The sequence below is a fragment of the Carassius auratus genome, chromosome 39, assembly GCF_003368295.1.
Source record: "Carassius auratus strain Wakin chromosome 39, ASM336829v1, whole genome shotgun sequence".
Classification (NCBI taxonomy): Eukaryota; Metazoa; Chordata; class Actinopteri; order Cypriniformes; family Cyprinidae; genus Carassius; species Carassius auratus.
In genome coordinates, this window is record NC_039281.1 from 4,449,162 (window position 1) to 4,476,661 (window position 27,500).

Here is a 27,500-nt window from a genome sequence, read left to right on the forward strand (position 1 = left end):
TTCCCAAAGAAGAAGAAAGCTTTTACAGGTTTGGAACGACAGGGGGGTAAGTGATTAATGAAAAAAAAAAAAAAGTCATTTTGGGGAGAAGTAACCCTTTAAGAGCAGGAGTTACCCCAGAAGTACTGTATAAGCAATGGAGTGTAAAAACACTTTGTACAAATCTGTCACCATGCCTCTCCTAACATACTATTTTAAAGTGAATTGTCCCCCATTCATTCCCATCTTTCTTTACCACCTACCCACAACTCTTTTGTGCACTTTCAAAGGACAAACTATTATTTCCTCATACCATCTCAATCCTTCAATATTTGTGCCTGTAACATGGAACTTCACAAGACTTGAAGAGAACCTCATCATTTGACTGCGGCTGCTTTGTCATTCTAACCCCATTATAAAGTTACCAAAGTGGCAGTCATCGTAGTCAATATATATATGCATTTACAGCAGTCTGTGTTTGAGAAAGGTGGCTGAAAAGTCCTCATCTTAACCTTGACATTCCTGATCAGCAGTTTAAGTCCCCTTCTTAGATTCCCATTCCTGGTTAAAAATAAAGAGTTAAGGTTAAAGTTACACACACTCACACACATATAGCCCATTTTGCAATATATAAGACTTAATAGCAGGACCACAAACTTATCTATGAAACTCATTAGAGACGGACTCATTCGAAATATATTGAATGTTTTCATGTGATCTTTATTGATGCAGCAAACTGTTCTGTTTGCATTATCTGTCTTTTGATGCATTGCACTGGTTAATGTTGTGAACACTGATTTGTTTACCTTGGCTTTCTGCATAACGTTTCCCTTCGTGGATGCATAGATGGAGGGGGGGCGCTTACGCATTTCAGAGGTGCAGTTAACAGAGAGAAATGACTCCATATACTGAGTCTGTAAGGTAAACAAGTACCACATTTAACAATTTCAATCAAGCTGTTAATTCTAAAATTAGCTTTTTAGGTCCAGTAAGTACCTTGTTTGTAATTTGTATGTACTCTGTAGGTGCCCCCAGTTCTCCACCAGCCAAAGATTTCTTTAGGTTCTCCTTCACCTGCGTGAGTTTGAGCTCTAGGTCCACACGCTCTCCCTCTTTCACCCGACAGCTGTCCTCTAACTGAGCTACACACTCCTCTAAAGCCAACTTCTGCTTATCTGCACAACATGTATATAGTTCAGATTACATGTGTATTTTTGGCAAATCCATTATGACCATATAAATTCAAAACAATTATGTAAAGATGATTATTATTATTACTAAAATGTTAAACAAAATATGAAATATTTCGATTACTAAAATAATATTCCAATATACTATTACATTAACATTACATTAAGACCATTTCACTGTAAAATGACAATAATATTCATTAAAACTAAAATATTAAACACAATAAGAAACATTACTATTGTATTAGTAATGCTATTGCAAAAATTATTAATGTTAAATTATATAATCGTCATTTTACAGTAAAACTGTAAAATTACAATTCTAATATTTATAGCCGTCTTTATTTCTTTAAGCCATATTGCGATTTAAAAGTGTTCTGTGTTATAATATGGCTGGTACCCTCTCAAGAGAAGAATTTATGAACACTATATATCATCTAAACATGCAAGTGAAATGAGAACATACATATACGTGACTGAATTCAATTTTGCAATATGCTGTAAGAAACAAGGAATAAAAAAGCTATTTTTGCTTGTAAAAGTGGGGAAAAGAATCCCTGAGAATCTCATTTAATAGGGAGCAAAGCTTGCTTTCTTACCCGGGGCACCATTCATCTTATCTTTGGCCTCTCGTTTCTTTTTTCGCAGAGAGACTAGGGCACCTCTGATACTATCTATTTCTTTTTCCAGGTCTTCTTTTTCTTTCAAGTATCGGCGTGCGTCCTCCTGTGCCCGTGTTTTCCCATACCTCCCGTACTGATTTGCGTCTGAAATGTCAAGTAAAGGTCAAAGATCAGACCCTTGAATACTGTGGGAAGTTGGCAATGCTTTTAGCACTTATCTAGTGAGAGAATGAGTGTGAAAATGCAGAAAGCTGTAGATCAAACCAAAAGGTCTTGTTAAGCTCAGGTTACATAATTCTGACTGCTTTTGATGTGACAAGCACATCTGCAGATATTTTCAAAATGGCCAAAATAAGGTTGAGCAGTCAGCAGGCTGCTAAAAAAAAAAAAACTTGAAGCCATCATATGTTCAAGACAATGCTGAATCCAACCGCTGCATTTGTTATAAGCATAACTAGCATAGTGCAGAGTGTGATGAGACTCACTGGAGCCGTGGCGTTTTAGAGTGATTTGTGGACTGGGCTTTCCTGTTTCACTGCTGGAGAAAGAAGAACGACGTTTTGTTTGTGCTTCTCCCATCAACCCCTCATTTTCCTGCTGAAGAGAAAAGGTGTACCGTGTTGGATACTGTATATTTAAACTACTGTAAGCTGCTTCATAAGACTCCAATGCCATTTGAATCCCTCATACTCTCAAGTGATATATATATATATATATATATATATATATATATATATTATACACACATACACACACACCTAAACTGATTGACCCTTATGTTACATAAACAACTGAGGAAAAAAAAAGGTTTACTTTCTTGGTGTAGCCTGATCACATGATTTGAGGCACGCACAGATGAATAACTGAAGCTTCTGTGCAAGTGTCTTGAGGGTTCAACACAGGTTTAACAAGCCACTTAGAGGCCAGAGGCTATGACAACTGAACCTGCTCTAACCCACGATTACTGCATACAGAGTCAACACACGCTTCTCATCTTTCATTAAAATGCAGTCAAGCCACATGCACACAGAGGCACAAGGATATAAGACCTCTTCTAAAACAAGAATTTAAGTCTGTAGACATAAAATGAAGTGCTTTTTTTGTGAAGAGTTGAATTTTGAAGGAAGGGTTGTGAAGCATATGACTTGTGAAAAGTGTTCTCTTATAAAAAGGCTGGAAACAACTGTGATAGAGTGGAAGCACTTGACCAAATGTTTGTTCATCTATGAATACGCACCTCTATGGCTTCGAAAGGGACCTCATCATACATTCTAAAATCTGTGGAGGTTGCCCATCTAAATAAACAGGAAAAGAAACAAGAACAGTTAATTTAGTCAAAATCAACAAGACGAGCCAATCTAAAACCCCAGGCCTCATCTCCTTCACCCTCAACTCACAGGAAAGAGTGACGGGCAGCTGTACGGATGTTGGCAATAGTTTCCACATCTACATAGTCATAATGTAGGGACTCGGGGTCAGCAGAGGAACCAGTTTCTGCCAACAAGACTCCCAGCCAGCGGCCCATGTCCTCCGAACAACTCGCCTAACACAACAAACACACACGGGAACAAACATGAGCTACAAGCACAGAGCTAGAGACAAGATATATCACACACAGACATCAATTGAGGTTCATTCAGAATGTATTTATCACATGATAAATGAGTATTAAAGAATTACAAAAGATTTAAAAAAATGTGCCATTGTATTGATAGTATAGTAGGAATGCATGATACATCACAACCAGAATTGTTACTGTTAGCAAATTTATTAAAAACTTTTTTTGTTAACTGAAATAAAGTAGAATAAAATCTCAACTAAAACTTAAACATTGCCAACTAATTACAATAAAATAACAAATAAAAATAAACTGAACCTAAAAAAAAAAAAAAATACAATTATATATATGCACAAATATTACTAAAATGACAATATTTTACAATATTATAGATTTTTAAATTTATCAATGTCAGTCAATATTGGTTATTACTTGCTGTAATATTCAGAAAATCTCAGAATAAAACTAAATTTTTCATTATCTACTTTATAATGATATGATGTCTACAGTCACCTGTAGCAGTTAAGATGATTGTTTTAAGCTTTCTTTGTTTATTTGTATTTATTCAATTATTTAGTCATTTTAATATCCGCAATAAAACATTGTTGGCTTGTCTTTATCAACCAGCATTTTTATATTGATGGATCCTTATAAAAATGTATAGATTGATAGATGACAAAAATATAATTGGAAGGTAGATCAGAACAAGATCCAAACCCACACAAACACCAAACCTAAATTAGCTTGTAGCATGTGTGCTAACTGCTCGAATACAACTCTATGACGCATTGCCGTGAAAACGTCAGACAAAACACTCAGTACCTCCAAAGCTGCCAGCTCTGCACCTCCTTTCAGTATCCTCAGGGTGAAGGGGTGTTTAGGCCCGAGGCCTGGGACAACCTCGCATCCCTTCAGAGCCACAGTGGTGTGGGGGACCCGCTGTTCTCCTTTCTCATGGTAAAGGTAAAGAAATCCAGCCTGCACCCGACACCAGTGTTCCTTCCAGCACTGATTCAACAGCACTCCTACATAACCTGACACATAAATACATAGAATTACAGCAATTATTACAGTACGCCCACCTCTGTTTCATGGTGTAGATTTATTCCACTTCACTGTCTGACATCAAAGGCTAAGAAAGAGAAGTTGAAAATAACAGGTGGAGAGAGTCATGGGTTTTGTAATCTGAGAAACAGGAAGGTACACGAAAGAGAGTCTCCTACCACACCGGGGATCCTGGTCGGGTGACGTGCAGTTGTCTCCTGGCAGTGGAGGCTTTCTTTTGGAGAAACTGATCATTCTTGTGATCTTTCTTCCTGCAGCTCGGCTTACGTTGCCCGTTAGTTCTGACAGTGCACCTCGCTTGGGTTTACCTGGAAACACACATTTGATGGTTCAATGAAATAAATGTAAGATATGTGTGGTCTACAAACACACAATCTGCCGGAATAAGCCCAAAGCCAATAAAGACTTTCACTGGTCCAAACAATGATAATCACAAACAATCCACATCCTGCATAAAGACTTCCTGCTTGTTAATATTGCACCTGTGAAAAAGCTCAGGAAAAAAAGATGTGTGAGAGAGAGAGAGTGAAAGAGAGAGAGACAGGAAGGTAAAGATAGATACAGTATTTTTACATTTAGAAGGATTTGTGAGTGTTTCTTGCAACTAAAAACTTGCAGATTATATAGATTTTTTGAGTTGTTGCCAGGGTGTCGCTATGCAGTTTTTAAGGGGTTAAGAGTGTGAGGGAGTTGCTTTATGGTTTCTTAGGCTTTCTAAGTTGTTGTGTTGTTGATTGGGTGTTCAGAGTAGTTTTTAATCGCTAGAGTGTTTTGGGTGGTTGCCAGGGTGTTGCTATGCAGCTGCTAAAGTGTTCCTGGATGGTTATTCACATTGCTATGTTGATGCTAGTGTGTTTTGGGTGGTATCCTGGGTGCTGCTATGCATATGTTTAACAAAATCAGTGCAGGATAAATACTTTCACTTTTTACTTTGGAGTAAACTACTAGTAATGAAAAAGATAGAAGAACTGTAAGTCAGGCTAGAAAAATATAATAAAAAAATAAAATAAAAGTCGAAGGTGTGTAATCAGAGAAGAATAAACAGAAGATCTCACCATTTTCCCGTCCATCGCGAGCACTTTCTCCACTTGGCATACTGTCAGAATCTGAGGTTTGCTTCTCTGAAGAACACCACTGCAGGGACAACAGCAGATGATCAGTCCAATCAAACTAAACATGCCAAATTTTTAGCAATACACGTCCATAACTCTTATTTGGCTAATACTGTACAATAAGATATGCAGATTAAGTTTACTAAAAAGTAGGTTTAGGAACAGGGTGCCAGACAGTTCCAGCTACAGAGTTCATTATTTACAGCTGCTCCGACAGAATTTACCACCCTGATCTTGACATCTTTTAATTAAAGATGGAAATTGAGCCCAGAACATTGAAATGCTGTCAGTCTGTTTACACACACACACACACACACAGAGACTGGCATTCACAGCAACACTGGGGATGTAATTACCTACAATGACAGAGGACAGACTTACATCTATTTAGAACAACAATTTATATGCACTACTTTAATGTTAAAGTCTTATGCCCACCAAGGTTGCATTTATTTGATCAAAAATCCATTAAATGAAGTAATATTGTGAAATAGTATTGAAACTTAAAACAACTGTTTTTTATTCAAATATATTTTATAATGTAATTTATTTATGCTGAATTGATGTTCAAGAAACATTTCTTCTTCTTCTTCTTCTTATCATTATCGATTTGTAGAAACTGTGACACTTTTTTTTAGGATTCTTTGATGAAGACAAAGTATATGATTCGAAACAGAAAACTTTTTGTAACAATGTAAATGTTTTACGGTTGCTTTTAATCAATCAGTTTTGGCAATAATATGATTTTTTTTTTAAAAAAATTTGCAAGGAAAATGTCATGGGTATTCATCTTACATGTTACAGGTGGCTCTAACCAACTCTTAGTCACAATGAGACCACCTTTTACAAAAAGCTTATCCCCAAAAGTTCCTCCAATCCATCACTGGCACGCTTTATATGTCAGTAATGAAGATGAGATGCACAGGAGTCATGAATGAGACAAATGTGTGCTGGAATCCCACCTTGTCCAGTTCAATCTTCTTTGGAATCATGGGAGAAGATGGGCTGTCCAACCCATTCCCCTGACCTGTAACGTCACGCACCACCTGCAATCACATAAAGAAACACACACATCAGTGGTTCCCTACAAGTGTAAACATAGTCCAGCACACAGGGGGTCCCTTTTATAAAAGCTGTTTTCCTCTTGTGCAATATTGTTTCTGGCAGCCAGATACATCTATTGTGTGTGTGCATAATGGATGGATATCCAAGTTTGCGAGAGAGGGACTGTGTTTACTTGGAGCCATTTCTCGGCCTGCTCCTTGCTCTGCACGGCTAACACCAGTGCCTCTCCACCGGGAAGAGAGAATCGGAGCTCATGCTTCTTCCTCCGGCCATCTTTGGGCACGTAGATGACATTACACAAACTGAGTGGTATGTCAGTGTAGGGCGACTGGTCTTTTGAGCTTTTATAGCACTATAAAACAAGATTCAGAAGTTTCCATGTATCACTCATAATAGCATCAAGAAAAATCATTGCTCATTTTTATCCCTCTGGGCTTTTTGGCAGCTCACCTGGAGTCTGTTCTCGCGGATGACAGTGAGCTGTTTGGCCCACTGGCCAAAGCGTTTTTTCCTCAGCAGGAAGGCACAGATATGGCAGTCTCTCACCGGGGCCATGGAGTTCTCCTCTGAGGGCCACTGGTGTGTCAAACGCTGGCCTTTCTCTTCCTCTTCCTCATCATATGACTCATAAGAACTGCTTAAGGCATCCGAGTCATTATCTGCAGGAGGAGTAACGACATACTAATACTATTGAGAAATGACATCGCTATTTAAAGGGTCAGGGTTCTGCCACTTACAGGAGTTTTTGCGTTGTCCGTTCACTTGAGTTGTTGGGTAATTGTTCTCAGCATCTTCATAATATCCATCTTCAATGGAATTAGGAGGACTGGAGCTTCCTGTAGATATAAGAGGGATGCATAATGGGCACAATATATTCTGTAAAAAAAAAAAAGTTCCATGGCAACGTGCATGAACTAACTGGCAATCCTCTGTAAAATCTTCTCACTGAATTGCAATGCAAATTAAATGCAAAGTCTTCTTTTAGCATCATTATTAAACTGAAACAAAGAAGTCACTATCGGTGTTATAGTACTTAATATATTTACTTTCCTAATGCACATTATTGGTACAGTTATTGGTAACTGTACAGTTTATTCCCAGATAAAATAAATAAATAAATAAATCTATGCATTATCTTTGCAATTTTTTATTTTAAATATAGTCATTTGCACTGAAACAACTTTTTAAGCTGATGCCACTTTGTAAGTTCTAGTGTAATGTTATCGATAGCTATTTAAGCATTGTTTTTTAACGTCACATTCAGAATAGGTCCATTCTGGTATGTAGCATTTGCATTTCCACAATCTAGGCAATTCCTAAGGAATAAAATTCATTAGGAACTGACTTCTTTATTAGGATTCTTTCCTTCTTGAATATATGGTTTTAATCTGAAAATGTGTCCCATTGAGGAAGCAAATTGGTTGAAAACTGCTATTCACTTTGAATTCGAGTGGTTCATGTATACAGTGTTAAGACCTGTCACCAACTCTCAGACTTTTGCAAGAACACAAGTTTGCAACATCACTCTCCAAGTTATATTATCTATAGGAATTTATATAGACCACGACATGTTTTCCAAGCAACAGACATACAGCAACAAGACTCACTGCGGCTAGTGATATATTCTGGCATCTTTCCAGGGCTGAGTGGAACGGCTTCTTCATAGTAATCCTCTGGAGGTGGTGTGTTGGGCAGGGGGGGAGGCGAGTCCGCTGTGCTCTGGTCCAAAAAAATGTGGCAAACAATGACTTACTCCACATCTGTGTGCCCCATCACATTAATTCACACTTAACATCTGCTTTTCAGTGAGTCCTCAATATCGCAAAGCTATGTGGCTCAGTTCCACCTCTCAGCAAGTTAACACAATAACAAACGATATGTAACCGCTGCATCCAATCAAAAGCCAAACCCACATGCCACATGGATGACGGCTGAGAAATACATCAGATACTGGCCATCGAGAACTATTGTGCTAATAATGACACCCAAACACATTGACGCACACAATGAAAAATCTGACCGCTGGAAACATGCGCTCTCTTAATAAAGGATAGGATCTGTGGGGACCTTGGTGAAGGGCTGATGGTGACGTGACTTTAAAATAACAACCTGGCTCTGAACGTGCAATGCAACTAGAAAGAGAAGTGCAGGATTCACTGCAGCATGATTAATCTTCTTGCCATATCTCACCATTATAGAGCACAGCCCTTTTTACACACTGACATCAGGGTTAATGATGCACTATATATTAGCGTTAGGTCTAAGGAGCAGTGCATTGTGGGTAATCATGAGAGAAGATTTCTTACTGGTTTGGGGACAATGTGGTCAGTGTGTTTTGTCTCTGGCTCATTCTTCTGATCCTCCATTTCAACCTTCAGGTCCCCTAGGTCACAATCTGTAAAAATGTGAAAACACATTTATTAGCATAATATTTCAAAATATTGGAGGATGTTATGAGATTTAAGTCTTATAGACATTCTCAACTTACCGAATGTATCAAAAAGGGATTCGACAAAGCTGGTTCCATTTCTGTATACTGAGCTGTTCATGTACATATAGTCTTTTCCAGTGACTGCAAAGAACAAGTATGAGGAAAAAAAATAAAATAAAAATATGTGTATGTAGGGCAACTGCCAAAAGCTATTCAGTCTCATTTATGAGAAAAACAAGGCCTCATCAAGCTGATGTTTATCCCTCTGGTCTTGTCACTTTCTGGACCAAGCATTTTTTTATTTGTCTAAATTGTCTCAAGCATATTTTTCTATTAGCTCTCTGTCAAAATGGTGATTTGTGTTTTGATGAGACCACATGGCCTAACAGGCATATCCAAGGGTTCTCTACCAGATCTAACAAAGCTGACTAAACTGGTCTACAATCCTGCTCTTGGAGGAAGGAAGGAAGGAGGGAACATGACTGCACATGACTCTACCAGCTAGTGGTTCAACCACTAATCCCAGTTTGGACCAGATAACAGCCATCAGACACCAATTTTCAATATTTACCTGAGGGCTGAAGTTGTCTGAGAAGGTTCTTCACAGCGGTTTTCTTCTCTTCTGTAGCACAGCTCAGGGTCTCATGGTCCAACAGCTTCAACAGCACATTCAACTCCGTCACCAAGAGCTCCATCGCTGAAGGTCAAAGCTCAGGGTTAGAGGTGGATGGAGACCAGAGTATACAACTGTCAGTGTTTGTCAAAACAACAGATTAATAAGACCAACTATCAACCCATCAGCATGAATAAGCAAATGAAAACAAGTGTCAGTTGCAGAGGTTTTTGGTCAAAGACATGATACTTATGTATGCCCTATTTGTTATGTTTTCAGAAATACATTCAAATTGACACATGACTTGACTACACATCATTTAATATTATATATTAATATATATATATTTGAATAACAATATGCAACCCTAAGGACTAAGAGCTTTGTGACCCTAACCCTAGATTTTCAAAAGATTTTTCTGTTTCTTGATAGCGTGCACTCATTGACACTTTGAGAAGAAGGGATAGCAGGCTTTAGATCAACTCGGGTCTTCATCATTAACCATCCATCTCTGACTTTCAAAAGCTTGTAAAGCTAATATGACTAAATCAGAAAGGATCTAGATGCATAGTTCTTAGTAACATTATATTCCACAGAATGTCTTCTGTATGGACACACATGTCAGCGGACAATATGAGTTATGGGCATGGGGGATGATGACGGGTCAGAAGAATTATAAATTGAAACAGGTTTAGAGCTCAAAACTTCATGCTGGGACTCTCAAGCTCTCTTCCAGGTCTCTGTGGGATGAACACCACCCTGCTGGAGAAACCAGAAACCCCTGTGTAGAGTCAAAGACCTTCCCCTCTGATCTGTGGCGAGTTTCCCATCCCACCTAGCAAGCTCACAGAGAGCATCAGAGGAGGGTCCAAGCCCAATAAATACATTCAATGTCTGAAATCTAAGCTCCCTCAAGACAAGTTAAGACAGTGGGTTAACCTCTGGTCTCTTATGTCTAGATTAGTCATAGAAGGAGTCAATGACATTGCTGTGAGCCTGTATGTGGATTTTTAATCTAATGATATATGCTGACATCCCCTAGGATATCGCAGATACTGCCGCCCACAAACTGAAGCTCACACAGTGTTACACACCAGCTAAACCACATTTTCTGTCCCAAACCCATTACTAATGACCCGCTACTACTAATGCTGAGTGTTTGAGTTTGAGCAAATGCACTGTCAGCAAATTAGTAAAAACATGGAACCAAAAACCTGGACTGCAAGTATGTTTTGAAGGATGAGAGGACAGCATGAAACAATAAAATCTGATTTGTCAGCGATCCTAGGCAGTGTGTGCCCAGGCAGGAGGTTTGCAGATTTGGAAGGAATCTGACGGTTTGGTTCAAGGAAAGTAATCAAGCCATAAGAACAACTCCTGTCCCAGTGGACATGAGCTCACGGTCAGCACTGCGACCACACTGATCAGGAGCAGAAGGCTGGAGGGAGAGGGAAAGGGAGTGTGAACAGGGCTGAACATCTATGTCCATCACACAGCTGGACCTTCTGGCATGGACAGAGGGTCAGCTGAGCCAAAGTATCCACCTCAGGGCCTCTGGGCTCAATATATTAACAGGTGTGGTGGGTCAAGACTCAGATCAACTTCAGCTGTCAGATACTTCATGAGTAATATATTAGTATATGGAATTCCTTCAAAAGCAGAGAGAGAAAATGCTGAAGTGACAAAAAGAGATATGATTGGATGGATGGAAATTCAACTATAATGTGACCATAATTCTTAGAATTAGCTAATTATATTACATATATATTCTTGTTTAAAACTTGGGGGACTCAAGGCTGCATTTATTTGATCAGAAATTCAGAAAAAAAAAAGTAATACTGTGAAATATTATTACAATCTAAAATCTCTTTCTCTAATTGATTATATTTTAAAATGTCATTTATGCCTGTGATGGCAAAGCTGAATTTTCTGAATTTCTTCAGTGTCACATGATTCCTCAGAAATCATTCTAATATGGACAATCGTTGCTCAAGAAACATTTAACACTTTTTTAAGGAGAGAAGAATCATTGTATCATAGTTTTTAATAATTACACACTTAATTACAGAACTGAAATATCCCCGTTTCGTAAGCCAGATATAAATATTATATTGTTTGGCCTAATTCTCACCCCTGTTCAAATCATCTGTTTCCAGTAATAGATATATCTGTTTTTCTGCACATTCATGCTGATTTTCCATGGCTACACTCCAATTGCAACAATAACCAGCTTTACCAGCATGTCCCTGTAGCAGACCCGCAATAGCAATCTTGGAAGCTGGTCCAAGCTGTATAAGATATTGTGACAAACGCGTCCGTCTCTCTATTTTCCCGTGCTTCATTCAAATGGCCACCACCCTCTTCCACATCCCCATGAGAAACCTAATGAATTATGTGCTTGTAATCAGATTGAGCCATGGTCCAGAAAATGTCATAAAGCTTCAGCATCATATCTCTCCATGGGGAAGGTGAGGAGTTTAAAAGTCACAAAGAAACACAAATACTCAAATTCACACAAACACATTCTTACGCCCACATTTACAGAAATTACTCATCTGAAATTTGGGTCAGCATACTTCTGCTTTGACAAAAGTTTTTTCTCTTCTTCTTAGATTCACCACAGTTGCAAAACCTTTGTTATTGACTAATGTACTACAAAACATCCCACTTCCTTTCATCGTGTCCCCAGCTGCCTTCCAGTCACTCCCACCGGTGTGTAAGTCTGAGTGTTCCTCTATTCAGACTTGTTGACACAAGGCCCCTGTGATCACAAAAAGTCTGAGTTTAACTTTGCTTGTTTCCCATTAACATGACCTCAGTTGGGTAGCAACTAAAGTGGCTCAATGTTTGCAAGTGTCCAAAATATGCTAAAGCTGTCACTAGGGTGGAACCCTTTTAAAAGGTATAGATTTGTACCTTATTTATCCCTAATGGGTGCAAAGAAGAACAATACTTTTACATAATTTATTAATTTCCTAATACATTTTACTTTCCATAAATTAGCAGTAGTTATACAATGAACAAACATGAATTTAAAAGTTGTTAGTTTCTAATACATTAAAAAAAGGTTAACACATCGATTTTCTTTTAAATTGTAACACATTATTGATATGAAGCTAGTTAAGCAATGCAGTCTTGCTAGTTAAGCCAAGTATAGACATGTGCACAAAAACATAACATGCAGAGGACCTGCTTCAAAACATAACATATGCTTCATGCTAACTAGGAAAACTGGTAAACCTAGTTAAAAACAGCAAATTCCATACAATGACATGGATACGCAAAAACTGTAAATTGATGCTAGAATTGAAATGTTTGTGCAGCATTTACTTTGTTTTGGAGTATTTCCCATAAAGATCACAAGAGTCAGGTGAGGTTCCAAAAAAAGATTTAGAAATATTAAATGAACAAAAAGTCTTCAGAGAGCCGTTAGGACAAGCTTAAACCAACATGAGCACAGTGAAGCATATATGATTCCTACAGAGATACACTCTTACATGAGATCAAACACATTTGTGCTTCTCTTTATCTTGAGCTTCACCTGTGGAGGGTCATTTCCAAAGCCAAGCACAACACAGAGCTACATGCCCACTCCCATCCAGAGAGCCTCACATGTGGCCGTCTCTGATAATACCACATCAAAACAGCATAATGGGAACACAGAAATCCACACCGGCACACAAAGTCAGATCCAGTTAACCTGCAGCTTCTCCTGGCGGCAGGGGTGTTTGTTGCTTTCTTTTGGATCAGCTTCTTGTGAGATGTGAGATCTCTCAGGCAAATCAGGGTTGATAATCTTTTTCTTTGTCACTCATTTGAAAGCACTTTACTGACAGTTACATCGTTTCAACATAAGCTAAAAGCCATGTTTAGGAATGCGCAGTTGACAATGGGGTGTTTTCCCAGAACTGCACCAGTGCTTTTGCACTCAGCACCTCACACATTGCCGCAAAACGAGAAAACATTCCTCACCTCATTAAAAGTGCAGCCAAAGAGATTTAAGACGCACACCAGAGATAGTAATGTGTACTCGGTTGTGAAAACCACACCGCTCCTCAAGAAAGCTTTAAACACCTTGGTGAGATCTTTTTTTACAAGCGTATTTTGCTTTGACAACAAAAACAACACCTGTTTAAACTTGTACTGTTTGAATTTTATCATTTATTCAAAGCAATACACAAACTAAAATATCAATGAACTGACTAAATACAGCTATAGATACATTTATGATGCTTAATTCAAGTTGGAACGACTAGATTTAACTAAAACTAATTAATATGTTTCACTTTACCTTCTGTGGAAATCATTCAGACAAATGAGAGAAGTGATCAATAATACAATTATCTAGTTACCAAGGAAAAAGAACAGAAAAAGACAAACGTGCGAGTAACAAATGACCTACCAGAAACAGCTGCTGAGGAGACAGCCAGGCCCACCATCTCTTTTCCTAGATGTCATACAGTTGTTCCTGAACAGGTCACAGCAATCCAGAAAGGTGGAATCAGCTGCTGAACTCACTCATTCAAGGTGCATTTCCTTCACATTTATCACTTTCTTTCCCGTGTCCAGATTAAAAGTGACTGAAGGATAGCAGGGGAATTTATCCTCTGTTTCTAGTCTGTTGGTGAGTGTCTGGGGGTGGGGTGCTGATGACTGTGTGTGTGTGTGTGTGTGTGAGTGTGAAGTAAGGGGAGGCACCCAGTCCTGATCTAATCTGGAGGGGTCCTATACCACATGGGACAGGATTTGAGTGAATCCACACATCCCTCCCCCACAGGGTAACAGTCCTCATTAGCTCTCATGCCAGTTTATACAGATGTTATTATTAGAGGAAAATATTCCCTAAACAAAGATGACTTCTCAGAGTACAGCTCTGCAGAGTGAAGGTATACTTTTTCATTTAGAGCCTTTTGTTTTGACGATTGTTCAAAAAAACAAATGTTTTCATTTGTTGTGAATGAAAATCAGGTTTATTCTACCAAAGATTAATTTCTCAACTATTAAATTCCAAACATTGGTAGTCAAAAAAATGAATTTAAACATGGTATTTTTTTTTCATTTATATTTTGACCAATTGTCGTTTCTGACAAAGTTTTCTATTTAAAATCTTTAATTGTCATCAGTAGTTTACAGAATAAAACAAAAATTAAAATTTACTCCAACTCATAACTATGAATTGTCAATCAAGTGAAGGGAAATCAAGTGGTCTCTTCAAATTTTCCAGAGCTATATATATATATATATATATATATATATATATATATATATATATATATATATATATATATATATATATTTATAGTTGATTATATATTATTTTATTTACACAACATTTGGTTTATTAACATTTTTTTAAATGAATAAATAAAATCATGTATTTATTTATTTCATTAGCATATTAAACTGGGATAGAGAAAGTATTTTAATATAAAAAATGAACACACATCACCTTCTCATTTTTTTCTCATTCAATTTTCTTTTCTATGGGCAAACCTGCATTATGTAACCCCTAAGTGACTATCTGTGATTTATATCTGTTGATCTGCACTGTTTAACCATAGTCTCTTCTGTGTACAGAGTAGGGGTGCTCCGATCACGATCGGCCGAACCGGCTTTACTGATCGTGATCGGAGCACCCCTAGTACACAGTGTAACTACTCCCTACGTAACTTTACAGTGCCCCTAGAGAGAAGTTTTCACACAAAGGATCCATTCTGCCGGTGTGCTCAAGTGAAGAGGTGGGAGTCTAGTTCTCTTCATTGTGTTCACCCATCCAGAGAGGAGTCAGGTGCCGACATGCACAGGGACACATCAGCACATATTCACAATGACGTTACTCTAAGCTAAAGGCAAACCCTAAGACCACCTGGCAGGATCTGACATGCTGAATATCTCAAAACCCACTCACACACACACATGCATGTTTCATCAAACAGACACACTTCTCTGCAAATAAGCAGCTCGTATCAGCAGGTCTATCTCCTCATCAATGAAAGCGGACACTTTTCTGTCCATTTCGAAGTTGACAGTTCCTGAGGGCATGTTATGTCTTGTGAGACAAATGAGAAGATGAATGTTTGTGTTGTTAAACTTTGCTAGACAGCCTGAAAATAAGAGATGGCCGAGACAAGAAAAGCTATTCGTCTGCACTTAAAGTGATCAGATACATTCAAACCACAAGTATTGCAATTAAGTTTGCTCATTAAAATAGTTCTGTTGGTTCAGCTCTCTATATAAATGATCCCTCTCAGCATTTAAAAGTTTTGGTGTTTGCAAAGACAAGCATCAATACTACTAAGGCCCTGTTTACATCTCGTATTAAAGGGATAGTTCACCCGAAAATGAAAATTCTGTCATCATTTACTCACCCTCACGTTGTTCCAAACCTGTATGAGTTGCTTTCTTATGTTGAACTTAAAAGAAGATATGCTGAAGATCACTGGTATAATCAAACAGTTGGTGGTTCCTTTTGACTTCCATAGTGTTTATTTTCCTACTATGGAAGTCAATAGGAACCACCAACTGTTTGATTACCAGTGATCTTCAAAATCTCTTTACTAAATAAGTGTACAAACATGGGTCAAAATGTGTTGAAATCCAAAACTACTGTAACCAGAGTAGAGTGAGCCAGAAATGCATCACTTTTATTTTTTATATAAAATCCAACACAATCCCCTATATGGATACTAATACCATGTATAAATATGGCCATTGGCCACCTACTCTGAACAACTTTTAAACAAACTTCACATTTTTGTGCAGAACTTGCTTTTTGTACTACCAAAATTAATTATAATCAATTAACTATAACTGGCACCCTTTATATTTTCTTCAAGAAATCACATTCTGAGTTTTATGTAAGTGACAAAGTCTTTAGCAGAGTTATGTGGGTATGTTCTATAAAACACACAGAAACATAGTTTCTCAGACAAGCCAGTAGATCAGATCATTGCTCACACCCAGTGACACGGTCTGAATGATCTCCACAGACACTCGTCTGGCTGAGATACAAGCGACAACAATACAGTGACCTTTGACCTTTCCAAAGACACACACATGGAGCCCTTACTGTCACACTGAAAACAAATGGTTGTAAATACATTAGCCAACACACACAGTACACGCAGGAATACAACATCAAAACTCCAAGAGCTACAATTATTCCATTATAAATAACAAGAGCTGGAGGGCATTACGAGAAGGCCTCAAATTCACTCTCAAATATAGCGTAACTTCATATCAGTTTTGTGAGAACACAGAGACAAAATGCACCCAAAGTCAATAGAAAGAGAGGCCCTTCCAACATAAACCACCCAACTGTCATCAGATAGGAATATCCTGTGGTGCAACAGATGTTTGCGTTGTTTCAGGATGTTTTATTTACCCCACCGATCTGACGCGCCGCCCTGCATGGTTCAGAGGCGATAGGTACTGTGAGGTCTCATATCTAAATCATCAAATCTATCAATTCTTGTTCATAACATAAGAATCCATAACAGTAGACAGGTTGCCACTGGAATGTGCAGGACATCATGAACATCGCTGTGACTCATAAAGGTGAAGGAGTGAACTATTTTATCTTGATCCAGCTGGAATGATAATGACATCAGCGATCCTAGCCACATGCAGCAACAAAAATCTCCCTCAGAATTCCAGGCATACTCAGATCATCAGGGTTCAAAGCTCCACGGGGGAAGGGAGAGGGTTCACGCACACAAACGCTGATGATGTCACACTAGAATTCCCACAATGAGAGATAACAAACACAAAACCTCATTTATTTGGACACCTTGAAATATTGATGTTTGCATGAGACGCCTCTGGTCTGATGGGACGCCGTGGTAGGAAGCGCATATTTGGGTGCAAGCCACAAATTACAGAGCCTGATAAGTACAGTTACAGTGCTTGTCAGATGTTACAGTCAAACATCTGTTAACACGTACTAAAATGTTTCTCTCAGTCAAAGGAAAACAAATCATGAAGAACAAAAACAAATCATGAGCATTAGAAAAGTGTGGCAGGGGCTATACTGATGAAAGGCATTATGGGTTGGATGACTGGAACAAATTTCAACGAGGCAACAGAGAGAAGAGGGATGAACTGTCCCTTTAAATACCCTGAATCTACAATATAGAACTAAATAAGAAAACCCTAGACTTCCCCTTATCACTTCATCTCAAACCACAAATACACACACACACACACACACTTCAGAGAGGTAGCAGGTGAACATGTGGAATAGCTTAGCCTATAATTCGTCTCTGAGATCGGTCTCATGTACAGTTTTAAAGCCTGAGCACATTTGTGTGGAAAAAGGGAAATTACATGTCACTCCTGCTGCTTTATGATAGATGAGAACATGCTTTAGGTTATCATAAAATGAAGCAGCACACATACACACTCGCAAAGCTGAAATCCAGTTGAAGGAAAAGCTGCACACACTTACTCACAATCACTTGTTTTGGAAGCTTTCAGTGATCCCTTAATGCATTTTTCTATCTAGAAAACTCAAATAAAAACTCTTCTGTATGTTCATAGATCAGTTCTGTCAAAATGCAATTATTGCTTTTCATATACAGAAACATTAACACCAGACCCTCCTGGCCGGTTCCCACTAAACAACATCCAAACATGGATAAATAGCTTCAAGAAAAACTATATTTCACACTCCAGAGCCTTCAAAACACTCACTGAAGACACTAAGTAAAACAAATAGAGAGAGGCAAAACACAAGAGCCCATCTAATGCTGCAGTGCTTTGAGGGGGAGCCACTGTGGTTAATGACCCCTGCACCAGTGATGGGGTTTGGCTGCTGCTCGAAGGAAGTGGGAGGTGGGGTGGGTTGGGGTGTCATTTGACCAGGGCCTCCCTCAAGTCACAGTGCTTCTTGTATCTACTCAATGCGGCAGAGTTATGGACCCCGAAACTCCCACTCACCTGTTTAAGCATTAACTAGCTTTGAAGGCAAGATTTTGGCTCGGTGGGGAGCAGGAAGCTTTTATGTTAACACTCCCCTTCACTCCTTTTTATAAACCCCTTTGCCTGGGGGCCTCAGTGCCAGGAGACTGTTTGTGTATGTTTTGCAATGTGTAAGCATTTACACGCTATATGATGTTAGAGGAGAATGGGCAGACTGGTTAGAGATGATAGAAAGGCAACAGTAATTAAAAAAAAAAAAAAACAACACTCGTTACAACCAAGGTATGCAGAATATCATGTCTGAATGCACAACACGTTGAACCCTGAAGCAGATGGGCTACAGCAGCAGAAGACCACACTGGGTGCCGCTCATGTCAGCTAAGAACAGGAAACAAAGGCTACAATTCACACAGGCTCACCAAAATAGGACAATAGAAGAGTTTCAATATCTGCTGCAACATTCAGATGGTAGGGTCAGAATTTGGCGTAAAGAACATGAATGCATTGGATCCATCCTGCCTTGTCTCAACAGTTCAGGCTGCTGGTGTAATTGTGTGGGGGATATTTTCTTGGCACACTTTGGGCCCCTTAGTACCAAATGAGCATCATTTAAACGCCTCAGCCTACCTGAGTATTGTTGCTGACCATGTCCATCCCTTTATGACTACAGTGTACCCATCTTCTGATGGTTACTTCCAGCAGGATAACGCACCATGTCACAAAGCTCAAATCATGCATATGTATATTTACTATAACGGTAGTATACATGGGAGGAAAATGGTCATGTAAAGTTTACATTATTAGAAAAAAAGGTAATTAAAAAAATGTCAAAACCAACCCCTTTACCACTATGCTCTCTGATTCTGCACTGGAGGAGTGAATGAGACTGATATCAAATCACTCTCCACCATCTAATATCTGGTTTGAGAGTAAAGTAAGGGCCAAAACAGGAGCAGACGAGGTGACTACAGTCATGATGGAAAAGTGGAGTCAAGATAACAATCCTGAAGCCTCTGCATCTGTTTCCACATAACAGGCTCTGTTACACTGTCGCCAATGAGCAGCACCTTTTGAGGTTTGAAGTCTGGTCACAATTGTGGTCACAGTGTCTAATTCTCTTTTATTATAGTCTGTCCCTCTGTCTAATATCATCCAGAGAAAAAGAGCAGTGGGAAATCCCCCAACGGCCCATCTGAGGTCATCTGAGCTATGGAGACCTGGCACAAACAGTGAATGGAAGTTGCGAGTAAATGGGTTAGGCAGGTGCTGGAACTCACACCAGCAGAGTAAAGCAAACTGTCCCTAGAGCAGTGGGGTGAGCTGCAGGGTCAGGAGTGGATAGGATGTGGAAATAAAAGCTGCTCACTTTAATAATGCCTGGTCGTGAAGGTCATCGCTCCAGGAAAAAAAACGGACACCAAACCCCCACCATATGGCACGAACAGGGTGAGTCAGCCCATCTCCAATTCAAAGAATGCCTTCAGTCCTGCCAGCTTAATTCATATTGCTTATCACCCAAAAACCCCCATGATTTCACTCCGCAGCTATGCCTTATTTCAGCCATCATTTTTTTTTTTTTTCAAAGTAAAGAGATGCAGTGTTTCGCTGACACTGTTAAGACTGTGCAGGTCAATACACTATTGTAGCTGCTGAATAACTGGTCGCCTTGTCTGGGAATCTTCATGAACTGGATATTAATTGGAGTGTGTGTGTATGGGTATGCAGACGATATCAGAGAAAAAATTTCGGGCAAGCCCTGACCTCTGACCTCTGCCTATCTGTCAACAGCCAGACACAGAGCTGAGAAGCTTGAGGTGGATCACTGACACCACTGCTCTGCTTCAAAGCCTAGTGAGCTGTCTATATAGGCACCATTTTAATAAGCAATTTTTATATTAAATGCACACCCCTGTCCATGACTACAAGGCTTTTTCAAAAGTTAGATAACGGTAAAGGTAGTGTAAATGTAAAAATCAGATAATCGTACAACTAAATATCCAATATAGCTCAAAAATAAAAATAAAATAAAAATAAACATTTTAAACCTGTAATATGCAATATAAGAAATTACTTTCAGTTATTTCAAAAATTCTGCACTTGTGTACTTCATATGAATTAAACAACCTTTTAAAAATGTTCATAGTTTCCAGAAACAAATTAATAAGCATAACCATTTTCAATATTGATAATACTAAGAAATGTTTCTTGAGCACAAAGTCAGCATATTAGAATGATTTCTGAAGGATCATGTGACACTGTGATCACAGGAATGAACTAAACTGTTGATCAATAGTTTAAGCTGATAACTAATTTGATACCATCTGCATATCTATAGATTATAGACTAAAGTTACATTTAATTTGATTCTTAAAAGCACCAAGTTAGGAGCGTTATTTGTGGGGCACACAGAGTTGTCGCCTATTTAGAGCTTTAATAAGTCACTTATGAGGTTCTATGACTTAAAAGGCAGTTGCCAATGTAGGCAGTAGACACACTGGAAGCTCACTTAGTTTTGAAACAGAGCTCATGAGTACCAATGTGTGAATTCCTGGCTAAGCAAAAAGAGAATCCATAAAGCTGCGATAAATGTTCTGTAACAGTCAGCAAGATTTAGCTTCAGATACACAACCTACAAATCAGGTTTTGTGGGTTGCTACCATGTAACTCTGCTTTGATTAACAGCCATTCTGTCTGAACCAGGTAGATAAATCAAGCTTGTCACGCCAACACCATCTGCACCTGTATGAAGATGTGCAGGGTTAACAAATACAGTCTGGGATGATAACTTAAGAGTGCATTGCCTACTTTCGCTTTACATTTAGTACTCAAGTGAATGGTTATTTAACAGATGATTTTATCCAAAGTGACTAGCACTAAACACATAACATTGACAGACAACCCTGAACAACCTGAGGTTAGCTACCTTGCTAAAAGGCACAACTGTTCAAAACCACCAATTATAACCACTATGCCACTCAAATCATATTTAAAGCTTGCTTCACCCTACACATATCTTCATTGCCAGAAGAATATTTGCATGTAGAACACAGAAAGTTTTCTATCAAATGGTGTCACTGTGGAAACCTCAGAACTCCACAAGTTCACCATGTAAATCAGTGAGCACAGCCTGCACTATGATTCAGAGGAGACTTGTTAAAGACCCTAAACACTGACACACACCTTGTTAAATGCTTCCATTATCATGCATGAGAGTCTGGTGGGTGTGCATTTTCTAGGCCATTTCAGCTGGTTGAGTTATCATTGCCATGAAGGCAGACGATGCTCATAGAGATTGAATGGGTGGTCCGAGACATAAAATGGTCAAGGCAAACAAAGATGTTTCTAAGCCAAGTCAACTCTGTAATCACAAAAGCATCCATTCTGTTCATTTCCTTTGTCTTGTCAGGGCTGAAGCTGAAGTCGATGGCTGACAAGAGGTCAAATTATTGCACTAAATGCTGCTTAGCCATATCCATGTATTTATACAAAAGTGGAATTCCCGTAAGCCGGAGGGAACAGGTTGCATTGTAACGACTTGCAACCATAACATACTACAATCAAGGCCAGACCAGGCTTGCAGATTCTGCATTAACAAGAAAACACTGTTGCTATTCATTTTTGCAGATCTCAAGAACTCTGGATGCCAGCAGTAGTGCAAATTCATGTTTCATTATAGGATTTACAAGACAAATGATCTTTGTTCCTGATACTCTTAAACTCTTCAACATACTCACGGTCTGAAGGAAACAATAATCATGATTCAGTGCAGAGTCTTACATGAAGAGACAATCCTCAACGAGTCAGCAGGGAGAGGTAGAGTCCCCTCCACGCCTACCTGATTCTCTGGCTTCAAGCATCTTTTTCTCCATCCACACACAGTCTGCTCTCAACACATCTGAAGTTTAATGATTCACATTAGAGCAAATTACTTAACCAGTTAAAAATGCCCCCAATCTACTCAGTAGCTAGACAAACCATATCAATATAATATTAAAACTGGGAGCTTTTTAAAAGGTCACTCGAAAAGTGTGACCTAAAGTGACCTAAAAGGGATAGTTCACACTCAAGCCAACTTTCTTTTTGCTGCTGATCACTAAATATGATATTCTGAAGAAAGTTTTGACTGTTTTTGTTCATATATTAAAGGGGTCATATGATGTGGTTTCAAGTTTTCCTTTCTCTTTGGAGTGTTACAAGCTGTTCGTGAACAGATAAGATTCTTAAAGTTGCAAAGACTACCCCAAATCCCAAAGAGATATTCTTTATAAAAGTTAAGACTTATCCATGGACTCCTAAAATGGCTCATTCAAACATGCGCCCACGTCTATGTCACGATGTGGGAAGATTTGCATAACACCACCCAAATGTTCACACAAAGAAAGAAGGTGTAACTTTTATTCTTGCTGTTGCTGCCAGTGCCATGTTGTGGAGATGCTGTTTAGTTGTGAAAGCAAAAATACTTTGTTTGGCCTTCCAAAAGAGGATGCAACTAGAAATTAGTGGTTCAGTTGTATTTATAACACTGTTCCAGAACAGTTAAACCCAAATATTTAGATGTGTGCAGCACATTTTATGAAGGACTGTTTCCTGATCCTGGGAGAGTAGACTACAATGCTTTTGTTCTGACTCACAGTCTGTAAGTATGTTTACATATGTAAAGGATTTGCCACTGATGATTCAAATGCAAGTTTTAAGCAGTGTAGTGTAGCGCTTGTTGTTTATCGTTTCACCGAACACAAATGCAGACATGCATATGCATGGTTTTATGTTTACAAATGCATGGTTTTATATTTACGCGGTGCAATGCAATCGATGAATTCGGCCAATCACAATGCACTGGATGGCTGGCCAATCAGAGCACACATCACTTTTCAGACCGATGAGCTTTGTAAAAATCAATGCGTTTCAGAGAGGCAGGACATAGAGGAGAAACAATAATGTACAGTATGTGGAAAATAATGTGTTTTGAACCTTAAACCACATAAACACATTTCATTAAACCAAATACACAAAATAATGTTCTTTTTAGCAACATCATTTGACCCCTTTAAAGTCTGTGGGGACCAAAATATTATACTAGACTCCACTGACTTCCACTGTATGGAAGAAGAAAGACACAGGCTTGGCTCATCATGAGGAAAAAACTATCATTTTTAAAACCAAGTCACAATATTAACAACTGATTGAAAATCAGTAACAGTAACCGAATATACGGCCTTCACCTTCTGAAAACAGATGAGACAGGTTATTCCGAAATACACCTGTGGAGACCTAATAACAGGGTGGCGAAAATAAATAATGCTGGTTTTAGTGCTGATAGAACGTTTTAGGAGAAAGTGGAAGAGAGCTGCCATACATTGCTCGAACGCAAGCTGAGGTGCACCAATCTATAATTACTTGCATGTATCTACCTGGTAGTTGTCCCTGTTTTTAAGTGTGTAAAGTTGTGTCATGGCACTTAACAAAATTGTGTCATGAGTTAAGAGAGCTTTTCCTTTATTAGAAGATGAATGTTTAGAATGGAAACCAAAGACAGTGGCACGCAAGAAGAAGGTAGACACAAAGTGTGTCACACTCAGATAAAAACATTTGCTCTTATCTACAAAGCTAATATTAACTCTTCTGTTTTGCAAAAATGAACTAATGATGTATTTTGAAACGACATTTTACCTTTTTAGGAATCATTAAATGGGTAGACTAGGCTGTGATTTGAACAGGAGACCTAATAATCTTTCCTTTTATCTTTGATATGTAAACTAAATCTTTTAGAGGTTGATGACTGGGATTTAACATTGCTGAGAGTGGTTTTGGGGGGAGGAACTGTACAAAAACATGTACAGCAATGACCACTGCCGGACCAGACGCAGCCGGTTTGTTCTGAGAGCCAGCAGGATTCTCATTGTCTCAGAGAGGGAAAAAAATACAGGAGCCAACGCCACAATCAAGTAGCAGCCTTCTCATTCCTGCACCATGCCAAAACAGCAACTATCAAAACAGTAGGACTTTCAGGAGATCAATAGAAGTAGGCTACTACCAAATCACCATAGGGGTCCTGGTAGAATTCAGTTCCTCATACAGTAAATACAGACTTCACTTATTATAAACAAAAAAGCACAAGATTAAGAAAGATCTAAGAGCCCATATCCAAGAGAAAGCTAAACCTTGTGACAAGCATCTGAATCACTATGCCACCCACAGCAGGCTCATAGATTTTTCCTTAACGTTTGAAGTTGAGGAGGGTCTATACGAAATAGATTAACAGCAGTTGAAACGGCAAATTCCTGTAGAAAATGACAAGAATCATTAACCCACATGAGAGTAACAGCTGCTGCTCAAAGTCAGAGTTTCATCATGTAGCCTACAGCAGATCTCTATGGGTAAAAGATCAGTCGCAGTAGGAGAGCTGATGGAGAGTACTACAGGAAGTCCGACTAATAACCACGAATCGGTTCTTTAGTTCAACGAATCGTTTGGAAACCGATTCAGCATTTCCTTTATGCAATGACGTATATGTCATCACGTGTCAATTAAGTCATTTTTTCCCGGCTATTATTAAGGAACTTCAGTCAGATCCTTGGTTTATTCGAAATCACGAATTGTACACATTCGAAAAGAGGTTTCAAATAGTCAGTCAACAAAGACTAAAGTTTAAAGGCTCATCAGCATAGTTTGTATTTCTTTTATTTTTAAATGTATGTATAATTTGTATTACATTACCTTTGCATTAAATTACAAAATATAATAATAATATTTTATATATATATATATATATATATATATATATATATATATATATATATATATATATATATATATATATATATAACGCTAATGTAAGGGTGTTTCTGACATAGTTCTCTCTAATGAATGCCCTTATCAGTATCTTTCTATTCTTTTTTCTTTTTATTGAAAATCATGAAAACATAAGAGAAAAACCCGGAAATGTGAAAAAAAAAAAAAAAAAAAAAAAAATCCATTCAGTTCGAGTAATGAATCGTCCACTGCGGTTTTGAACTGGTACAAATTGATTCAACAGATCTGACTCAAAAGAATGATTTGTTCGAACTTGATTCAAACATCACTAATACGGAAACAGTGAATTAAAGTGGACTTAACAATTTATTTGCGCTCTCAAAACATTGTTATATAGTCTGTGTGAAACAATAGGAGCAGTCGCGGCTATACATAAAATGACACGACAAATAAAAGTTCATCCAGAAGTAACAGTCTAAGCTTATCTATCGTCATTAGGTTTCAGTTCGATTAGCTAATTAAACTTTTCATGCAATCATTTGAGAGTGATTATTTAACTGCAATGCCATTTTACTTACGTTTGCTGTTTATTTCCATATTAGATGAATCAAACAGAGCTCCTTGGCGTGCTGGAAACACACATTGCGACCCGTGCACCATCAATGTTATGTACTTAAGTGACAGAATCTCTGCATTGAAAGATTCTCAATGAAGTTACAGAGACCGACTTCCCTCCATTGTCCTGCTGGGTCCTAATGCTGCCCCGGACCGGGTTTGATAACAGAATGCCCCACATGACTACTGATGCCACTCACACAAAAACAGTTTTACAGAAGAAAACAAACTTTTATTGCATTATAAGATGTACATCGTCTGTTGAAACTGACAAATAAATAAAGTTAGTAAGGTAGCAATAGTGATTAAAAAAAGAGAGACTCAAAAATATGGTTATACTCTAGCTCTCTTCCTTCACTATGAAATTAATAGAACACTTCATAACAATCTATTGGGCAAACAGGTTGTAAACACTACACACAAAGGCAGAAAACATGATGGTTTCACCTGCTTGTCAGTGAGGTACAAAAACTATCAGTATCCCTTGGCATGAAAGACCCCACGGTTACTGTTAGGTCCTTATCAGGGTTACAGCTTGTTATTTGTTACTTCCTTCAGTGGTGTGATAATGTGTTTTTCATCCAATAATATGACTGCGAACATGTTATCCATTTTATTGGCCATACAATTCATGTTTACTCCCTCTGCATTTATTTAATTACTAAATCAGGTGACGTAATCGCCCTGGCATGACCCAAAAATTTATTAAACCCACTTAAGGTATCACAGCATTTCCTGATCCATCCTTACAAGAGTGATGAAAGTAAACTGGTCTAACCTAACCAACAGATCTCTTTTAAAAGAGCATAACATCTCAGAAAGAAAGAAAAACATTGCACCTTAATTCTTTCCTAGTATCTGTTTTGTCTTCATCATCTGTATCAGACACAAGCCATATGTATTTCTACCATCACAATATACAATGTGTGTTTCAGCAATATTACTCTAATAATCCTAAAGTCTTCTTGTGAGAAAAGTGTACATTCAGTATGAGTTACTCAATGGAAATGACCTGAACAAAGTACAGCACCGTAGTGCTCAGTTTCGTCTGCTTACTTCACAAATAACAGTCAGACTTTGGTATTCTTTGTCAAGCACATCAGCTCTTATTTCAGTCCACCTTAACTTATGTAGTCCTTGTAAAATAGTGAAATAAAAGGACAGAAAAATATCATTTTATAACCTTTCAAATTAAATATTACTTAATAATGTACTTGATGGGTGATTTCAAATGATTCATCCACTCTCATTATAGTTTTATTAGTCATATTTACATTCTGTTCACTCACTTTGCTGGTGCATAAATGAATAGAGAACATAAGGCAAAATTCAAATCCTTACAAATCCTGATTCCTTCGTCTTGTCATTCAGAAACAAAATAAAATGTGTCCTAGAACCACTTTACACTCAAGTAAAACTAAAATGTTCCCACCCTTCTGTTTATGTTATTTTTTTCTGTCTTTCTTTCAGTTTTTTTTTCTTCTAGCCTGTCTGATCATATATATGCATCTGTCACAAAGAACAGCAGCACTTTTTCTAGGTACAGACCAGTCATGACTATATGTTAGTTAGACTGG

General features: G+C 38.2%; 1 protein-coding gene across 3 annotated transcripts; it reads right to left on the bottom strand.

Moving 5' to 3' along the window:
* Positions 1-25,997, bottom strand: LOC113057739 (actin filament-associated protein 1-like 1). Of its 3 annotated transcripts, none has more exons than XM_026225239.1 (19): positions 25,887-25,997; positions 9,595-9,720; positions 9,081-9,164; positions 8,899-8,987; positions 8,200-8,311; positions 7,330-7,428; positions 7,043-7,251; positions 6,765-6,944; positions 6,490-6,573; positions 5,471-5,549; positions 4,574-4,723; positions 4,173-4,384; positions 3,190-3,335; positions 3,030-3,087; positions 2,278-2,386; positions 1,769-1,936; positions 976-1,154; positions 786-893; positions 1-540 (listed from the first exon to the last, which is right to left on the bottom strand). In XM_026225239.1, the coding sequence occupies exons 1-19, from the start codon at positions 25,966-25,968 to the stop codon at positions 514-516; spliced, it is 2,301 nt and encodes a 766-aa protein (XP_026081024.1). In that variant the 5' UTR covers positions 25,969-25,997; the 3' UTR covers positions 1-513. The 3 variants fall into 3 exon arrangements, with proteins under 3 accessions (XP_026081024.1, XP_026081023.1, XP_026081025.1); XM_026225238.1 differs by having other exon boundaries at positions 2,278-2,389; XM_026225240.1 differs by lacking the exon at positions 25,887-25,997 and adding an exon at positions 14,039-14,297 and having other exon boundaries at positions 2,278-2,389.
* Between the last annotated feature and the right edge of the window lie 1,503 nt (positions 25,998-27,500).

What these genes read in the sequence shown, in the direction of transcription:
- LOC113057739 (XM_026225238.1), bottom strand. Translation starts at nt 25,968, where the DNA reads ATGGTGCACGGGTCGCAATGTGTGTTTCCAGCACGCCAAGGAGCTCTG. An exon ending in CAGACAACTTCAGCCCTCAG is followed by an intron (nt 9,165 to 9,594) that starts GTAAATATTGAA and finishes TGTTCTTTGCAG; the next exon opens with TCACTGGAAAAGACTATATG. An exon ending in ATCCCTTTTTGATACATTCG is followed by an intron (nt 8,988 to 9,080) that starts GTAAGTTGAGAA and finishes ACATTTTTACAG; the next exon opens with ATTGTGACCTAGGGGACCTG.